Here is a 19377-nt window from a genome sequence, read left to right on the forward strand (position 1 = left end):
GCAGCGCGGCACTCGGGCAGCGATTCAGGAGTCCAGATTTGGTGTTGTCTAGACCGCACTCTCGCATCGCATTTCATTTATTAAATCTTTTTAAATGTCCACCTATAATGACATGCCAAAGTTTTCACTCCATCCCGTCAAAGAACACTAACCAACGTTCTCCCCCTGGCCAGCCGGGGCGCCTGATGGAGGGGAAAGCAACTGGTTGGAATAACGTGTTCCTTCCACGCGCTACGTCCAACCGGGGAAGCTCCCCCCCTGTCAGGTGATAAGAAGCAGCCTGCTCACTCCTCATGCAATGAAGGCAGGGAAAGCAGCTCCCAGGATTACAGCTTAAAACTACATTCATGGTCTGGAGAGGGCAGTTTTTTACAGGCGGATAAAAGGGCAGGGGCTCAAGCCCCCTTTGATGTCTATGTGTGCACGTGCCTGTGTTGGATAAAGAAATGCGTGAAATATTTGGAATATTTTAGCGGTCCCTGGCACAAAATATTTTTCAGATGGGGGGCCCATGGACAATTACATATTCATTTGAGGATCCTTACATGAAAATGTTTGAGAAAAACTGTTTTAAACAACATTAGGAAGCAAGTCCAAATAAGCAACAACACTTGAGAAGCAAGATATGACGCAATATGAAATAAGTCTATGGGAATTCAGAATGTGGGGAAAAAAACAGGAACCAGGTAGGATGTGTAAATGACGTCAAACTTTGCAGCTCTAGACACTTTCTATCTGTTAGGGTCTTTGCATGCCTCTGTTCTAATCAGCCGTGTTAAGGAAATGTTTTCCCTCGGTTTCTCTCTCTCTCTCTCTAAATTCCATTACATTCTCCATCAGTTCTAACTTTGTTAGACCCTGGAATCTCTGCGTGCGCTGTGTGTGGGCGTGCATGCGTGAGAGTATGTATGTCTCTGTGCAGTGTGCACCCATGTATGTATGTGTGCATGCATGCATGCATGGATTAATGCGCGTGCACTCTCTCTCACACTCTCTCTCACACACATGCGCATGCTTGCGTGCACGCGCAGAACACACACACACACAGAACACACACACACAGACACAGACACACACACACTTATGTGCTGGGGGTGGGGGGGAGAGAGTACACGTGAGGAAAATAACATGGGATAGGAACAGGAAAATAGAGGGAGGAGGAAAGGTAGTCAGTTTGACTTTTCATACTATCACAGACAGACAGACAGACAGATCTAGACTCAGACAGACAGACAGACAGACAGACAGACAGACAGACAGACAGACAGCCAACAGACAGATCTAGACTCAGACAGACGGCAAGTTAAACTTTTTAAACTCATTTTGGGGTAAGACACAATCTTTGGTTATAATTCTGTCTAGTTGTTGTATGACCTTTCTATGTCTATGCTCTGTGTAGAATAGATGGTCAGTCATGTCTCCAGTGTTATATTAAGTCTTACTGTAGCTTGTATCACAATTTTATAGATGTTATCGTCTGTGTAATTACAGTATATATTATGTCTATACGTATTTTATGTTATACTGTATGTATAGTTTGTGTGTGTATGTGCATGCATACATACATACATATACAGTATATATATATATATATATAAATACATATACAGTATATATATATATATATATATTAAGAGGTATGCTAGGATTTTAACATAATAAATATATATAATATACAAAAGTGTTGAAAACTATTTCAACATAAAGGACTAATATAATATTTATAATGGATTCTTGTCGAACAACTTCATCTTGCATAAAGAGATTAATCAGCTCATTACAATCGCGCATTTTGTGTGCGTGGTGGCAGCATGCATAATGATGTCTCATAAATAATGCATCATCAGTTCATTAGATCACATTTTGCTGCATAGCAAGCAATCACAGCGTAGTGCGCAAAAATAAGCAGAATAATCCTTCATAACATTGATTGTCCTATCTGGCCATCAGTACATCAACATGTACTTTATGCTGCTCACATTAGGTATGGAGACATAGTGCTCTCCACATGTCTCTGGGTAGAGGCAGCCTTGGGAAAGCAGGTTAAGATATTGTGGAGATCATGTACAGTCTTCTCATGCAGCTTTTTAAATTCAAGTGGTAATGTTTTACTGCTTGGTTGTGTTCCGTGGACATTTATCCACCTCACAGTTACTCTTCCACGTGGACAGCTGTCTCTGATGCTTCGTCTTCAAGTTTGTGGTTGTTGATTTGTGATGGCGCAGCTTGGCGTTGCACAGCTTGCATCTTTAACACAGCGGGTGCCCACGAGGTGTCTACACGCCAATCTCTTTGATGTCTCTGGAGGCCCACGACGCATTGACGTGTTTACTGTATTTACAGTATTAACTTTAAACCTCACCGTTACGTTGGGGCTGCGCCTGGATGTAGCCCATTAGCCGCTAGTCGCTTCGAGTCGACGCTGAGAGCATCGCACGGCCGTTTTTCTCCGTATACTCCAATGCATTTCCCCCATCTTTAACGCCCTTTATCTCTGATGTTTGTTTTATGGCTAAAACTGTGGCCGCGTGCGGCAAAATGTCCAAATTTTGATCGGCAATGAACAGCTATGATCAACACTGGCCCATACAGTAAGTTACACAATAACATCCTGTCTGCGCTCATGTGACCAAGTGACGTCATGACGCATGCATTGACGCAACAGGGCCTTGTATTCTTCTATGGAAGTGGCTTTGGGCACTTAGCTGGGGCTCTGGCGCCACCTTTTGGGCAGCCGATGTGTTAATGTCATTTTTCGTAAACACTTCCACACACACAGTAACTTCTCACAACAGTCTGATTTGCGGTGATATAAACTGTTTTCTTTTTACCTACTGATATGTCCAATGGGAATTATGTTTTATGGCTTTTGTCATAAAAAGCCAAAACCAATGTCAGCGACCAATTACCGGCCTAACAAGACCTGTGATATATCAGGGTTCCCAGTAGGTACTTTTTTGGCCGGCCAACGTGACTATTTTACATTTTCTTATTGATTTTTATCGTGTTTGTTTTATGTCTTGTACCCTGTTTTATGGACCTGAGTCCGCTAATAAAGATTGATTGATTGATTGTTGATTGATTGACTGGTAAGATTCAATTCTCCGGTCAAAATATAAATTAATCTGCCATAATGTAATAAACGTCACATATGTGTTTGCAGATACGTAGGTATTAAGTGAACCATGCAGCTCGTCATTGCTATGGTTTGGTGCAGTACTTCTTTCCACTACTTTATCTCAGATTCGCTCACTCCACTATTCCTGCTTGTATAGTTTTCTAAAGCACAATGTATATCATTTAAGGTTGTCCCTTGCCAAAAAGAACGGTAAGTAGTCTGGCTCGTGATCTGTTACACGACACCATTGTAAAACCGTATAAACCAACTAGCCTGAGCATATTGGTGCATCTCGTTCAACCTTAATATATAGTAGCATTAGCTCCCTGTGATCTTATTCTTTATTGTATCTTATCACAAATAGGCCTATCGCTCATAGGTCTGGCTATTGGGCAGTAGCCTGGAAACCAGACAACTGCCAGTGCAAAAAAAAAAATTGCCCTCTGCAGATCTGGTCTGGCCCCTCAAGGTTGTGTTTGGATGTCGCTGCCCCCTAAATTGTGGGGCACCAATCACGGCCCAGTATGCAAATGTGGGGCGGGTTTATCAGCCCCTTGAAAATACAGGTTCCAAACAGAGATTCCAGACTGATATCTATACAGTGATATTAGTTTGGCCAATTGGCCATATCAGGTTAATTTGCCCCGTTAAATATGCATACAATTCGTATAAATAGTCAATTTTGGGGTGGGGGTTTCATGTACAGTAGGACGGGGCCAAACGCCCTAATTTTCTTGCGCTTTTTACAAGTTATTATTCTGTCCATAGCTTTTGGGGGGGAGCCTTGTTTACCAGAGATTGGAATATGATGATGTGTCTTCAGATTGAATCAAGTCTCTGAAGTGGTTGACATTTTGTGTGTGTGTGTGTGTGTGTGTGTGTGTGTGTGTGTGTGTGTGTGTGTGTGTGTGTGTGTGTGTGTGTGTGTGTGTGTGTGTGTGTGTGTGTGTGTGTGTGTGTGTGTGTGTGTGTGTGTGTGTGTGTGTGTGTGCGCGTGTGCGCGCGTGTGTGTGCGCGTGCGTGTGTGTAGGGAGTGAAGCCTGCGAGTTTTGATAAAGTGGCCATTCCTGAGGTGAAGGAGATTATCGAGGGATGCATCCGACAGAACAAAGATGAGAGGTAAGACACACACTTTTATATGTCTTGTTTGAGAGCATCGGTGGCTCAAGGTTAGAGAGGCCGTCTGGGAATCCGAAGGTCCCCCAGGTTGGACCCTGTGCCCCTGAGCGAGACACCTAACCCCAAACTGCTCCCCCGTGTAATCACTCAGAGCAAGCTACTGCTGGTCATCCATCCATCCATCCATCTTCAACCGCTTATCCGGAATCGGGTCGCAGGGGGTAACGGTTCCAACTGAGACCTCCAGATTTCCTTATCCCGAGCAACTTCCTCCACTCCCTCAGGGAATATACAAAGGCGTTCCCAAGCCGGTTTGGAGATATAATCCCTCCATCTGGTCTTTGGTCTGCCACGGGGTCTCCTCCCAGTGGGACGTGCCTCGAGGACCTTCCTAGGAAGGCGCTCGGGGGGCATCCGTACTAGATGCCCAAACCACCTAAGCTGACTCCTTTCCAAGTGTAGGAGCAGCGGTTCTACTCCAAGTCTCTCTCGGGTGACTGAACTTCTCACTAGGGTTGCCCGATCCCGATCACGTGATCGGATCGGCCGCCGATATGGCCGTTTTTATAAGATCGGAGATCGGGGGGAAAAAAAATCGTTTTTTTTTTTTTTTTTTCAAAAAAATATTTTCTGGGAGTACTGAAAGTTACAGGTAAGGTGAATGCGATATGAAATGTAAGCTTACCATAATCACAGTAATCCTTAATCATTTTCAATCATATTCAAGGGCTTTTGGAGAAATGAGACAGACACAGAGCCCTGCAGAGGGAAGGTGATCGTGTCAGACTCTGTGTACAGCTGGCAGCTGATGCCAATAAGTAGTAATTGGCCCCTTGCTAATGGATCAAAGGAAGGCAATTATGTCTCTCTGCACTGTCAACTAGCTCAGTGGTTCTCAACCTGTGGGTCGGGACCCCCAGGGGGGTCCTCAAATTATTTTGGGGGGGTCCCCAGATGATTAACTTAATGTGCAACATTGTTTTCTCTCTCAACAGTAAACAAATCAACATAAAGTTTAAGTGTATAGAGGGTATCTGCACATTTCGAAAGTGAAAAATTAAGGACTTTTTAATACCTCTAAAATGACAAATTAAACATTGGCCAAATTGTCAAATATTAAAGCCAGAAATTGTGAAAATAGCCGATCTACATGCTGACAACGCCTCGCGTTGCGAGGCGTTGTGAGCATGTAGATCTGCTATTTTCACAATAGAACCGTGTTATACAAAATATACTTCCTCAACTCTTCAGGGTCGGGGGTCCCCAGTTAAAATATGATTATTTTGGGGGTCACGGCCTGAAAAGGTTGAGAACCACTGAACTAGCTGCTACTGCATACTTTTAAAGCAGACTGGTTAATTGGTTCTTAACTTATTTTGTTTCAACTTTAAAAATGGCCAATGTTTTACCAGTTTTTATATAGTTTGTTGATTATTTTTGATGCTGTAATGGTCTATTTTATTTTATTTTTTGAGGTATTAAACAGGTTTTAAAAGTCCTTAAATCGTGACTTCACTGCCAAATTTCAAAGGCCACACCAAAGGTCCGCTGCACAATGATTGAGAAACACTGCACTAGTAGGCCTATATCACTATACACTACTCATAAGCTTTGTTTTTAATTTGTTGATTCAGTGCTGCACTAAGTGATAGAATGAATAGAATTTTTTTTTCTTAATGCCTTGCCAAAAGATCGGATCGGGAAAGATCGGGATCGAATCGGAAGCAATAATATTTGATCGGTATCGGATCGGGAGCAAAAAAACCCTGATCGGGGCATCCCTACTTCTCACCCTATCTCTAAGGGAGATACCAGCCACCCGTCTGAGGAAACCCATTTCGGCCGCTTGCACCCACGACCTTATACTTTCGGTCATGACCCACACTTCATGACCATAGGTGAGAGTAGGAACGAAGATTGCTCGGTAGACAGAGAGCTTTGCCTTCCGGCTCAACTCTTTTTTTCTTCACCACAGTGCGATTTAGCGACTGCAAAACCGCTCCTGCTGCTCCGATTCTCCGGCTGATCTCCTTCTCCGTCTTCCCCTTTCTCTCATTCGTGAACAAGACCCCGAGATACTTAAACTCCTTCACCATCACTAGAGGGGTAATTACTATTCTGCACTGCTGGGTCAGTGTAGAATAGTAATTACCCCTCTAGTGATCACTCTCTTAATGCAGTGGTTCTCAGACCTTTCAGGCTGTGACCCCCCAAAATAATCATATTTGAACTGGGGACTTATCACCCTGACAAACAATTGCAATTGTAGGAGGTCAGGCATTACATTTATGCAGTAAAGCCCTTTGCACACAGGCGCGTTTATCCGTACGGATAAAACGGACAATTTCACTTTTTAAAAAGAAAACAATGATTCTCTACGACCTCATGCACACCGGATCCGAATTGGCCGTGCGACGAGTGGCTGCGGCCGTGCGTTTTTTTCTCGATCGAACCCAGTTCGATTTGTGCGTCTTGTCGCATGCGGTAAAAAACTCATCACTCCTTTTGGAAAAAAAAACAAAACGCAACTGTCCTGTGTGCAAAGGGCTTAATGGTCTTTTATGTCATTTCATTTATTTTCCTTTGCTCATGTTAAAAAGGTTATTATTCAAATATTATTCCAAAACTACAAAAACAAACATGTTGCTACGTACTGTATATGTACTGTACTACACTAAAATGTGTTCCCGGCCTGAATGGGTTAAATTGTCATCTGGGGAGCCCCTAAAAATCAGCCCCCGGGGGTCCAGACCCTCAGGTTGAGAACCACTGTCCTAATGGAGCGCGGTAAGTGCAACAGTATCCGAGGGCAGGTTTATTTAGCGCATTTTTACAACATCCCAGTTCTAAGGGCTTCACACAAACCATCAAGCATGGAGATGGCCACTTTCAACCTAGCCTCACTATTTTGGGCATGTCAATGTTTGCAGAGGGGCTATTTTTGCTGTTCATCGTCAGCGAAGTATATGGGGCTTACATAGTTAAAACATTAAGACACAGAGCATTGAAGCTATGTGTCTGTGTAGCTGGTGTGTCTCTTTTAGAGTTCTCAAGGGGCATGAACATTAAGGCCCGGCCCTAACAGGGCTCGACTAGCCTAGTTAGCATACATTTTAGGCCCTACATGGCCCGAAAACGTCAGGTCGGGCCGGGTAGAGTCGGATTCAGGAAGAATTTGGGAACTCTATCCCAGAGTAAAAGTAATATAAACTAGTAAGACGCCTCAGGGCGACAAGCGACTTCGCCCTAAAGGGCGCCACAGTGATGTGGATCGCGACACATTGTGAACTTGTCGCATCGCAACGCATCGTGAGCTTGGCAGATCGGCTATTTTCAAATGACCGGAATGTACAGTGTTTAATGTATTTTTTGTAATAATAATCAAAATCTACAAAGTAACTAGTAACTAAAGTTTTCAAATAAATGTAGTGGAGTACAAGTAAAAGTACCGAAAAATAGGAACTACTCCGGTAAAGTAAAAGTACCTCAAAATTGAGTGCAGTACTTGAGTAAATGTACTTGGTTACTTTCAACCACTGCTCGTGAGAGGCCCCTGTAGACTAGAGGTCCACATTTCTCACGAGGTCCATGTTGATGTCAAGAGCCATTCTTGGCATTCTTGGGTAGGCCTTTTCCTGCTGTGTTGTTGAGTTGTTGTTGTCCATGCCTCAACCCCCGTGCCGCCGTACTGATGCCACAAACGGCCACCTCTTCTTGAGGCGACGAGTATTTCCCGGTGAACCTAAGCGCAACGGTGGGGGCTTGGGAGTGTGGGGGAGTGTGGGGAACACGTGTGCACAACTGACTATTGCTGATGATGGAGAGGTTATATAGCTTATTAGCCTTTATGTATTGAGAATGAGAGGCACTCTTGCCGATTTAGTAAGATATTTAAAAGTTATTTGGGGCCATGATGATAACCTTTTCTTCCCACAACTAGACTAAGGATTTATATTGTCTGTGTTATTGTTTACAACCACAATTATTCACGTGTGGCAAGATCGCGGTTCACTCGTTTTTAGTAGGCTATTAATAGTGTAGGCTTAGAAGCCTTTTCAGAAGTTAATTTAATGTTTTCCATTTAATGATTTCCTTGATCCTCATCTAATCTTGCGCAAATGCACGCAACTGTTTTTGCCATGTTTTAAGGCCGTGTATGCTTTTCAGAAGTTAATTTAATGTTCTCCATTTAATGGTTTCCTTTATCGTCATCTTGCGCTAATGCACACAACTGTTTTCGCCAGGTTTTAAGGTCTTATTTTAGTTGTTTCTCATAAGGGTTTCACCCTCCTTGCCCATCGGCCCCCACCTTTGCGCTTAGGTTCACCGGGAAATACTCGTCGCCTTCTTGAGCTCATCTCCCGTCTCAGATGTCCACACTCAATGTCCTCATCCCATACAAGGCATTCCAGGCAAATGCCCTCCGGACCTCCATTTCCTGTTCTGTCGAGCAGGGGCGTCACACCAAATTCTGGGTCCTGGGTACAAGGATTCACTGGGGGCCCCCCAATGAATGTTAACTATCGGTGCCGCGCTGCGAGCTTGTAGATCTGCTATTTTTGAAAAATCGTGAAAATGTGTGCCAAGAAACCTATGTTTCCATGTCAGTGATGCTCAAACTTTTTCATGTGAAGGACCCCCCATCTCAAAATATTTAGTTCCAGGGACCCCTCCCCCAGAAACAAAATTTGAGTTACAAATATTCACTTAAAAAATACATATATTCAAAGATTTACACACATTTTTACGACTTTTCAAAAATAGCAGATCTACAAGCTCGCAGCGCGGCACTCGGTGCCGCGCTGTGAGCTTGTATATCTGCTATTTTTCAATAGCTAAAGTTATTAGGGCCCCTCCACCGGGCCCTGGTAACTCAGTCCCACTTTCCTACCCCTTGTGACGCCCCTGCTATCGAGGAAGTCCAGGCACCGAGATATTTGAAGTCATCGACTACCTCAAGCAACTGTCCCCACTGGGGCGCCCCCGCTGGCCTACTGGTCCGGGGGCGCATCTCACTTAGGCACTGCCACACAGGCATGGAGGCCTGGCGGCGTCGCCGGTTCGATTTCCCCTTCCGGACGTCCTTTGCTGCATGTCACTCCCCGTCTCTCCGCCCATTTCCTGTCAGTCTATTTTCCTATCAATAAAGGCATAAAAGCCCCAAAACAAATCTTAAAAAAAAAAAAAAAAAAAAATGTCCCGCTGGCAGTGGTTTTGTACCACCATTACTTTTGTTTTGCAGTACCATTCAACAGCTTAAAGTTATACCATGTAACTTTTTTTATAAAACAAATCTTAAAATTGTCCTAACTGTTAAATCGCTAAAGTTTTAGAACACCCACTCCGTTATTTTCAGCTTCTAAAGCCTTCTCTTTATATGTTTTCTATGATCCTCGCCGAAAAATAGCGTCATCTGCATCATTTGTATACGTTGGCCAATCACATCGCAGATCATACACACATGATACACTACCGGCCAATCACAGCTTATCTGCTCTGGTCTTCAGGAAGCGCCTCCGCTCAGCTACAGTGTTTACCATGGTGAAGGATTTTAACCTCTTAATCCCCAAATCCTGGCCAGAAAATTACGTTCTACCATGCGTTCTACCCCTCCATGGATTACTATCGGTCGCGGTGGTTTGCGGCGCCGCTCCGGTGGTCCGCGGCGGTGGTCCGCGACGACTCCGGCCGAAAAACGGCCGAAAAAAGCAATACCGCTACTGACCACTAGTTTAGCAACTTACACAGTATAATTTTAAATCTTGTGTGTTCAAGTTCCAATTTTGTCTGCTCAGCCCTTTGTGTCATCACTTCCAATTTCACTTTTCTCTTATTATCCTATACATCCTGTGTGAGTTATTTCTCCCTATTGGATAAAAGCCCTTGTATAATAGCGGACCCTTAGTGAACCCTGAAAGAATGCATGTTGGACATTCATGCCGTAGTTAATATAGGAAACGAGTCTATAGAATGAGATTAAGTACGTCTAGAACGCTACACTATGACAGACAATGACAGTTTGCTCTCCTTATACATCTGTTCCCTGTTTGGCGCACGCAAGCTTAACCCACTTAGGCCTAGAATTATTGAATGCTTTAACCATTGAAAAATAGCAGATATACAAGCTCACAGCGCGGCACCGAGTGCTGCGCTGTGAGCTTGTAAATCTGCTATTTTTGAAAAAGTCGTGAAAATGTGTGCAAATCTTTGAATATATGTATTTTCAAAGCGAACGTTAGTAACTCAAATTTTGCATCTGGGGGGGGGGGGGGGGGGTCCCTGGAACTAAATATTTTGAGACGGGGGTCCGTGGCCAAATAAATATCATTCTGGGGGTCCTTCACATGAAAAGGTTTGAGAACCACTGACACAGTAGTCTCTCAAGAACAGACTAACTGAGCTCCAGTTAAGTGAAAAGGACCTTTTCTTTGACGATGGCTGGCCAGATTGCTGACATAGAAACATAGGTTTTTTCCAAAACTCTTAGAAGGATTCAAAAGACACTTATAGAATCGGGTCAAAATTCTAATTTTCACGATTTAAAAAAAAATAGCAGATCTACAAGCTCGCAGCGCGGCACTCGGTGCCGCGCTGTGAGCTTGTATATCTGCTATTTTTTTTATATTTAAAGCATAAAATATTGCGTCATAATGTGTTCAGGCCTAAATGGATCAGTTCATCTCTCTTGCTCTCTCTCTCTCTCTCTCTCTCTCTCTCTCTCTCTCTCTCTCCTCCCGCTCCAGGTATGCCATCAAGGATCTGCTGAACCATGCGTTCTTTCAGGAAGAGACGGGTGTTCGGGTAGAGCTCGCTGAGGAAGACGATGGAGAAATGATCTTCATCAAACTGTGGCTCCGCATTGAAGACGTGAAGAAACTTAAAGGCATGAAAAGAATGATCGTCTTAAAGGCAACATTCTGATTCACATTTACACACGTCCAGTCACATCAAGGAGCTACACTACTGCACTATGTTATGTTAAGAAACATGAACTGACGTTACTGTGTTCGTGTGGTTTGTCCACAGGGAAGTACAAAGACAACGAGGCCATCGAGTTCTCCTTTGACCTGAACAAGGACATACCTGAGGATGTCGCCCAGGAAATGGTACCAGCCAGGCTAGACCTCTAGACCAGGGGTTCCCAAACTTTTTGGTCTCAGGGCACCCCATAAATATATTTTTTAATCCGAGGCACCCCTACATTATAATTTTCACTCCCAGCACCTTATATTTATAGCATATTGTTGTTGTCAGGTGGAAACCTTGTATGTCCAAAACCGTTTCGTTTTGTATTTATCATCTATAAAATGTACTAAACTAGTGAAAACAGCAGATCTACAAGCACACAACGCCTCGCGATTTGTGTGCTTGTAGATCGGCTATTTTCACTAGTTTTGTGCGACTGTCTTGTATGATGAAGCAGGACTTTGCTTTACCAAAAGACGTACACATTTGAAACTTGGAGATACGAGGTTTCTGCCCGACAGTGATTATGTTGCGAGGAAAACGTTGAGATAATAGCCATTTTGGTTAGAACTGACTGAAAATAACTTTGTACTTCAAGTTTAAAATGACACTAAATATTTTTTCCAAGTGTCCAAATAAATTCCAAATATTATCAAATTATCTCATGGCACCCCTGGACTGCCATCGCGGCACCCCAGGGTGCCCCGTCACCCACTTTGAAAAGCCCTGCTCGAGACCACCCAGACCTCTAATTAACACAAACACTTAATTAATAAATGGTTACAAACCATCATCCAGCCCTCAGTCAGAGCCATCTAAATGTCAGTCATATCCATATAATGAGTAATGATGAATTTCTAATGTATAACTCAGTAGTTTGAAACAGATTGTTTCCTCTGAAAATGTATTTGTTCAGAACCCTAAAAGTTGCTTTCTTGCCCTGAACTGGGAACCAAAATGGGCCTGTCACTATTCTACAGGTTGGAAGATACAGATGCGATTTTGCGACATTGGCAAAAGCAAAGCAAAAAAAAAAAAATCATCATTAACCCCACAGTTCCATTGATCATATTCAACACATTAATGGCTGGGCCTGGAATCGAACCTGGGACAATTGGGGACTCCTGCGTGGCCAAATAAATATAATTTTCGGGGTCCTTCACATGAAAAGGTTTGAGAACCACTGACATAGTAGTCTCTCAAGAACAGACTAACTGAGCTCCATTTAAGTGAAAAGGACCTTTTCTTTGACGATGGCCGGCCAGATTGCTGACCTAGAAACATAGGGTTTTTCAAAAAACCTTAGAAGGATTCAAAAGACACTTATAGAATCGGGTCAAAATCTTTTTTTTTTTTTTTTTCAGTACTGGAAAAGTTTTGGAATTGATCAAGGGTCCTGGAAAGTCATGGAAAAATATTTAGCTATGCATAGTTTTTGGCTATTGATTTGTTACAAACATTTTCTAAAACATTTTTCTATAACATTACACAAAATATGTAACATAAGTAGTTTTTTGCCGAACGGGCTGCGTAATTGCAACCTAATGTATGCAACTAGACGTTCTATATGCTCGCACCCTTCTGGTGCTCGCAGCTGACGCTTGATGCAAACATGCACGGCCGTCTTAACTGTCTGTACGGGTCCTTTTGGTTCCATTCTATGCTTTATTTTATCCATAATACCACTCTATGCTTTATTTTTGCTGCACTGCCTGTCTTTGGGCATTACTAAAAGGATACTCATTATTGGGCTGAATGACTTATATGCCTGGAAATTGGTTTAAATATTCTGGAAAAGTTTTGGAAAGGTTTGGGAAATTCATGGGTAAAAATGTGTGGGAACCCTGTAAATGTGTTAACTCTCAAATACCTGGAACGCGCCCGAGTCGCGTTAGATTTTAACCACTTTAACCATTATTTTATGCTTTAACTTTAGAAAAATAGCTGATATACAAGCTCAAAGCGCGGCACCGAGTGCCGCGCTGTGCGAGCTTGTAGATCTGCTATTTTGGAAAAATCGTGAAAATGAGTGCAAGTCTTTGAATATATTTGACCCGATCTTTGACCCGACTTCCAAATCCTTCTTCTAAATCATGCTGTTCTCAAACTTTTTCATGTCAAGGACCCCCAAAATTACATGTATTTGGCCACGGACCCCCATCTCAAATGTTGTTCCAGGGACCACCCAGAAGCAAATATTAAAGTTACAAATGTTAGCTTTTAAGTAGATATATTCAAAGACTTGCAAAAAAAAAATCATGATTTTTCAAAAATTCGCAGATCTACAAGCTCGCAGCCGCGCTGTAAGCTTGTATATCTGCTATTTTTCACTGGTTAAATTAGTCAATAATTCTAGGCCTAAATGTGTTAATGTGTTGTTGTTGTTGTCAGGTGGAGTCTGGCTACGTTGCCGAGGGAGACCACAAGACGATGGCCAAAGCCATCAAGGACAGGGTGTCTCTGATCAGACGGAAGAGACAGCAGCGACAGCTGGTCAGAGAGGAGCAGGAGAAGAGGAGGCAGGAGCTGCAAACACCAGAGACGCACACACTGGTTAGTTGGATACCTTGGTTGTTTTGGTTGACTAGTAGAGACGCACACACTGGTTAGTAGGGCATTCACGAATAGTGATTTTTTAGTATTCGAATTATTCGACCTCAAAGTATTCGAATAGTCGAATATTCGACAGGACTGGCCAAACTGTCAAATATTAGGTAAGCAAGAGGCAAACATTGTGAAAATAGCCGATCTACATGCTCACAACGCCTCGCGTTGCGAGGCGTTGTGAGCATGTAGATCTGCTATTTTCACAATATGGGTGTGGAACCGAGTCACATTAAATGTTATACCTACAATTCCAAGTGCTTGTCAGGGTGGGGGTCTCCAGTTCAAATATGTTTATTTTGGGGGTCACAGCCTAAAAAGGTTTGAGAACCCCTGGTATAGAGCATTAACAAATTCATCCACCAGGGGCATTGACAACTCATTCTTATGACTTCCTATCTAGCCAAGCTTTATAAACTATATATTTTTTAAAGAGAAAAAAAAAAGGGAAAAAAAGCGAATATTCGACTTTGGTGAACAACGTTGAATAGTGACTTTGATATTCGAATGTTCGAATATTCTAATATTTGGTGAATGCCCTACTGGTTAGTTGGATACCTTGGTTGTTTTGGTTGACGAGTAGAGATGGGATTTATGGCTCTTTGAGGTGAGCCGGATCTCTGGGATCCGTTCCTTTCAAAGAGCCGTTCCAAAGACTCTCATTTTAGTTACTTTAGTTATTTAGTTACTTTGTAGATTTTGATTATAATTACAAATCACTTCAACCTTATATACATTTTGGCGTCGCAATGCGATGCATTGTGAACTTGTAGAACTGCTATTTTCAAATCTTGCAACGAATTGTGAGCTTGTAGATCTGCTATTTTCAAATCTTTTTTCTACATTTTATTCATTGTAAAACTTGTGAAATGGGACTTTTTGCATAATGAGTACTTTGGTACTTTAAGTATTAAGTAGCCTACATTTTGATACCAATACCTTTTGTAGTACATTTTAATTCCGAACTTCTACTTGTGGCAGAGTATTATTTCTACATTGCAGTACTTAGGTAAAGATTTTTTTTTGTACTTTTCCCACCACTGTTAGAGAGGAACGGCTTCTCCCTACTGCGAACCGAATCCCATCGTTCATTTCAAAGAGCCGTTCAAAAGACTCGATTCGTTCGCGAACGTCCCACCTCTATTGACTAGTTGGGTAGTTAGCTAGTAAGTCATTCAGTCAGTCTGTCAATCAATTAGCTATTGACTTAGTTAGTTGGCTGCCTAGTTTTTCATCCAATCAGGAGAGAGTACTTATTCACATATTTATCAGCTTCAATGTACAGTGTTCCAGTTCCAATGTTGTGTGCTTATTATTTATTTGTGTCAACACTTTCACTGTACAATTTCACTGTATTCTGTGTGAGTTCTCTCCTAACTTTACAAGGAGACCCCTGTTACTGGGAGGGGGGGGGGGACACTTATTTGAACAAAGGAAAATCCCTAATCCTACCTTTTTAACACAGCGGGTGCCCACGAGGTGTCTACACGCCAATCTCTTTGATGTCTCTGGAGGCCCACGACGCGTTGACGTGTTTACTGTATTTACAGTATTAACTTTAAACCTCACCGTTACGTTGGGGCTGCGCCTGGATGTAGCCCATTAGCCGCTAGTCGCTTCGAGTCGACGCTGAGAGCATCGCGCAGCCGTTTTTCTCCGTATACTCCAATGCATTTCCCCATCTTTAACGCCCTTTATCTCTGATGTTTGTTTTATGGCTAAAACTGTGGCCGCGTGCGGCAAAATTTCCAAATTTTGATCAGCAATGAACAGCTATGATCAACACTGGCCCATACAGTAAGTTACACAATAACATCCTGTCTGCGCTCATGTGACCAAGTGACGTCATGACGCATGCATTGACGCAGCAGGGCCGGATTCAATACAATGGTGGTGGGCCTGGGCAGCAAGAGGGGATAAATGGGGCTCAATCCAGGGGCACCCGATGTGTTAATTTGAGTTTATACTGTATGTTTCCAGCAGGCGGATATGGAGGAAATTGAAGCAGAACCACAACAACTTCATTATCAGAGCAGCCTCACACGTAAGACTTGAATTTAACTTTAAATGAATTAATTACTACTACTTAATACTTTAACTGACCTCTGACATGTAACAATAACATTAATAATAATATTCTTCTTACTTGCTAGTTGTATGTTCCTGTTATCGGTAAACCTGCCATCATACATGCCATGACTCTATACTCTATTATATTTTATTTTTTGTCTACATTTGATAATATTGTTTTGCATTCAATGTTTTGAACATAAGCTAACATTTTTCTTAACAATTTTGCTGCCATTTTAAACATAGCTGTACTAAGCAGCTGCCAAATTGTCCTTACCTTTTAACGTGGGCACGTGCACGCATAGTGCATGATCTGTGCGCGACTGATGTAGTAGACCGGTAGACAAGATGACAGCTTTCGAATAAAAAAAATCCTTTGGAATAGACAAATCCATTGCCAGGCAGTATCCTGCTGAATCCGCCAGTATTTACATAAGAAAACGTTGGAAACAGCCAGCTGTGCGCTATGGTAACACGTGGACACGTTCGCGCACATAGCAGACGATATGTGCGCGGATCATATGCCAGGCGGGCACAAGAATCAAACAGCTATCAAATAAAAAAAACGCTCCTTCCTCTGTTTACAACGCAAACCTATGGGACGGCAGCTGCGATTGGCTCTCAGACCGGATATGGAAACCTAGATCCGGTCTGAACAGGACATACGACCGGATACAGTTAGGGGGCGGCTATATACAGCGACCATACTTTTAATCGTTTCATAATGATTAAAGCTAATTAAATCTTCAGGCTCCTCGGGCATCGCAGAGAGGTACAGCGGGAAATCTCCGGTTTCGACGGGGATCGCGGGAAATGAGTTAAAGTCTGATATGATATATTATAGGATTTAATGCTGATTTAATGCTGTGATGTTTGATTCTCACACAAATGCATTTGGATCCCCATCCAGGCCCATGCATTTGGGTCCCCACCCAGGGTAAATTTACTATAATACATTTTTTGTCTTAGGAATGCGACAAAAAAAAAAAAAAAATAGTCTCCATGGTGTGACTAATCAATAGAAAACAAGTCATTTTGGGGGTGAACTACTCCTTTAAAAAGGAAGTAGTTCACCCCCTTCCTGTTCCGGTGGCATGGAGTGAGCTCGGGACACAGAGCCCTGAACAAACAATTCAAAATTAGCTCTAAATCCTAATCTGTCGAAATTGTTAATCCATCACTTTGGCTAAATCAATTCAATGAACTGTAGTTGGTAATGCCAGCGAAGAAAAACAAGGGAAAGAGTGCTACAAAAGAAACTACAGTAAGAACGCTGAGAAGCCGCACCGTCGGAATGACAATCACTATCAACCAGGTGGAACTTGCGGAGCTGATCCGTAAAGTACTACGAGAAGAACGCGAAGCCGATCTACCTGCAGTTCGCGCAATAATAAGAGAAGAATTGGAGAAGACTCAACCACAAATGAAAGCTGTGGAAGAGTCTGTAACCAAATGCAGTGGGCAGCTCGCCGAAGTAGAAGAGGCTATCTCAAAAATAGAAGAACGAGTTACCCTCCTTGAGACATCCAACGCCTCACTCAAAGAAGAAAATGCGAAATTAAAGGACGAGATTGAACGGCTGGAGACGCACAGCCGAAAATTCAACGTGCGAGTGATTGGACTTGATCCTGGTCTAGAAAAAGGGAACCCGACAGCATTCATGACCAGCGTCTTTAAAGAAATATTCTCGCCAGAAGAATTGCCCTGTGAGCCAACTGTGGAAATAGCGCACCGTGTGGGGCCACAGAAACCTAAAGGCCGCACAATGATTGTGAGACTGCAGCGGTTCCAGGCGAAGCAAGCGATCATACAACTATCAAGGCAGAAGGGATCCATCAACTACAAAGGGATGAAGATAAGGATCTATCCAGACCTGACGCAAGAGGAGATGAGAAGAAGAGCCACGTTCAACGGACTAAGACAAAGGTTGCGCGAAGGCCGCATCCAACACGGAATCCGACACCCGGCAAAACTAATAATTACCCACAATGGAGAAACAAAATCCTTCTCCGACTCCGACGAGGCCGAGAGGTACTACTACACCTACATCAAAGCTGTCCTGCATGTTCCTGTGGAATCTGCTTTACCTGTGGAAGGCGTGCGTAATGGAGCCTCTCCAACCTCTCCAACTGCAAGTGCCAACGTGCGTAATGGAGCCTCTCCATCCTCTCCAACTGCAAGTGCCAACTCCCCAAACATTCCCGGCGTCCACAATGTCTGATCAAGGTACTTTACTATAATTTACTACGAATTGGGATATGAACGGCTTCTGAAGAACAGCACGATATGACTATATAAACTGGGGAAAGAAACAGCGATTAACGGAATAGACTTTGACATGGATTGTGTGACAGGATCGTCCTTAAAACAAAGTGACTAAACGGTGGTTGTGATATGATACTAAGTCACATAATCCCTTGATTTGCGCTTCCCTGTGTTTTATTTTTGTTTGTTTTACTTTTCCTGTATTAATATGAAAATGCTTTGAAACAAGTGGCGATCAATATACGGCAATAGAAATCCTTTCTGCGCGGCGGCGCGCTATGCGGGTGGAACGGGGAGCGGTCGCCACAAAACACATCGGCCCCGGCTTGTTCCAGCATCCATGAAGCGCCCGCTCCGTGGTCTGCTGCTGGGGCCGCTGTGTTTTTGGCGACCGTTCCGGTTACCCCCGATGATGAGACGACGAATGTAAAATCAGTTCACACTTTTTCTTTGTCTCCCCTCCTCCTCCTTCTCCCTCTCTCTCTCTTCTTTCTCTCTCCCCTCTCTCTCTCGCTCGCTCTTTCCTCTCTCTCTCTCTCTCTATCTTGTTTTGTTTTCTTTTGTTTTCTTTGTGTTTTGTTTCTGTTTAAGCAGATTATTAAAATATTGAAATGCAGCTAGATTTGCTCACCTAATTGTTATAATTTATTTTATTAACTAGAAGTATTGCAGCAGACTCGTAACTTGCTGTCCCTATTTGAGCCTTATGACAGGGAGAGATAGGTCTAAATCACAGACAGGTCTAGAACAGTCTAATAGAAAAGTTATTGGTGTTGCCACTGGCCGCTTTAATCTATGGTAAATGCGCAAGTAGCCCTACAGAGAGCATATCCTCACCTAAATGTTCTGTAGCGATTTATTAGCCAGGCCCTGTTTGATCTTGGTGATATTAATAGTACCAAGCTAATATTATTCTCTATGAACTGTGAACATCTGCTGCATTAAAAAAAAAAAAAAAAAAAAAAACGAAAATTGAAATTAACAAAGTGTAGCTTAGAGCCTTGGTGGACCATATTAGGATGACAAATTATGATTTTCATTTTAATGACCATGTGGCCTAATGCAACCAGTTAGGCCTACCTAGCTGCTTAAGGTAAATATATTAGGCTTATTAGAGATTAGAGAATGATAGGGTGTGGTGAGAGGGACAGAAATAGAGAGAAGTGTACATACCCACATATGTATATGGATGTGGGCTGTGTGGGTATATATGTATGGGTATCTGTGTAGGCCTA

The 19377-nt window shown here is 42.8% G+C and overlaps 1 protein-coding gene across 1 annotated transcript in view; it reads left to right on the forward strand.

Annotated features, from left to right (window-relative positions):
- LOC308308949 (serine/threonine-protein kinase WNK1-like) overlaps window positions 1–19377 on the forward strand; it is a 183644-nt gene that overhangs the window by 66663 nt on the left and 97604 nt on the right. The window contains 6 exon segments of the mRNA XM_080754405.1: window positions 923–933; window positions 4149–4237; window positions 10981–11120; window positions 11264–11343; window positions 13595–13756; window positions 15788–15851. Of these exon segments, the coding sequence (XP_080610531.1) occupies window positions 923–933; window positions 4149–4237; window positions 10981–11120; window positions 11264–11343; window positions 13595–13756; window positions 15788–15851 (546 nt within the window).

Source organism: Nannobrachium achirus (assembly GCF_963921795.1).
Source record: "Nannobrachium achirus genome assembly, chromosome: 23".
Taxonomy (NCBI): Eukaryota; Metazoa; Chordata; class Actinopteri; order Myctophiformes; family Myctophidae; genus Nannobrachium; species Nannobrachium achirus.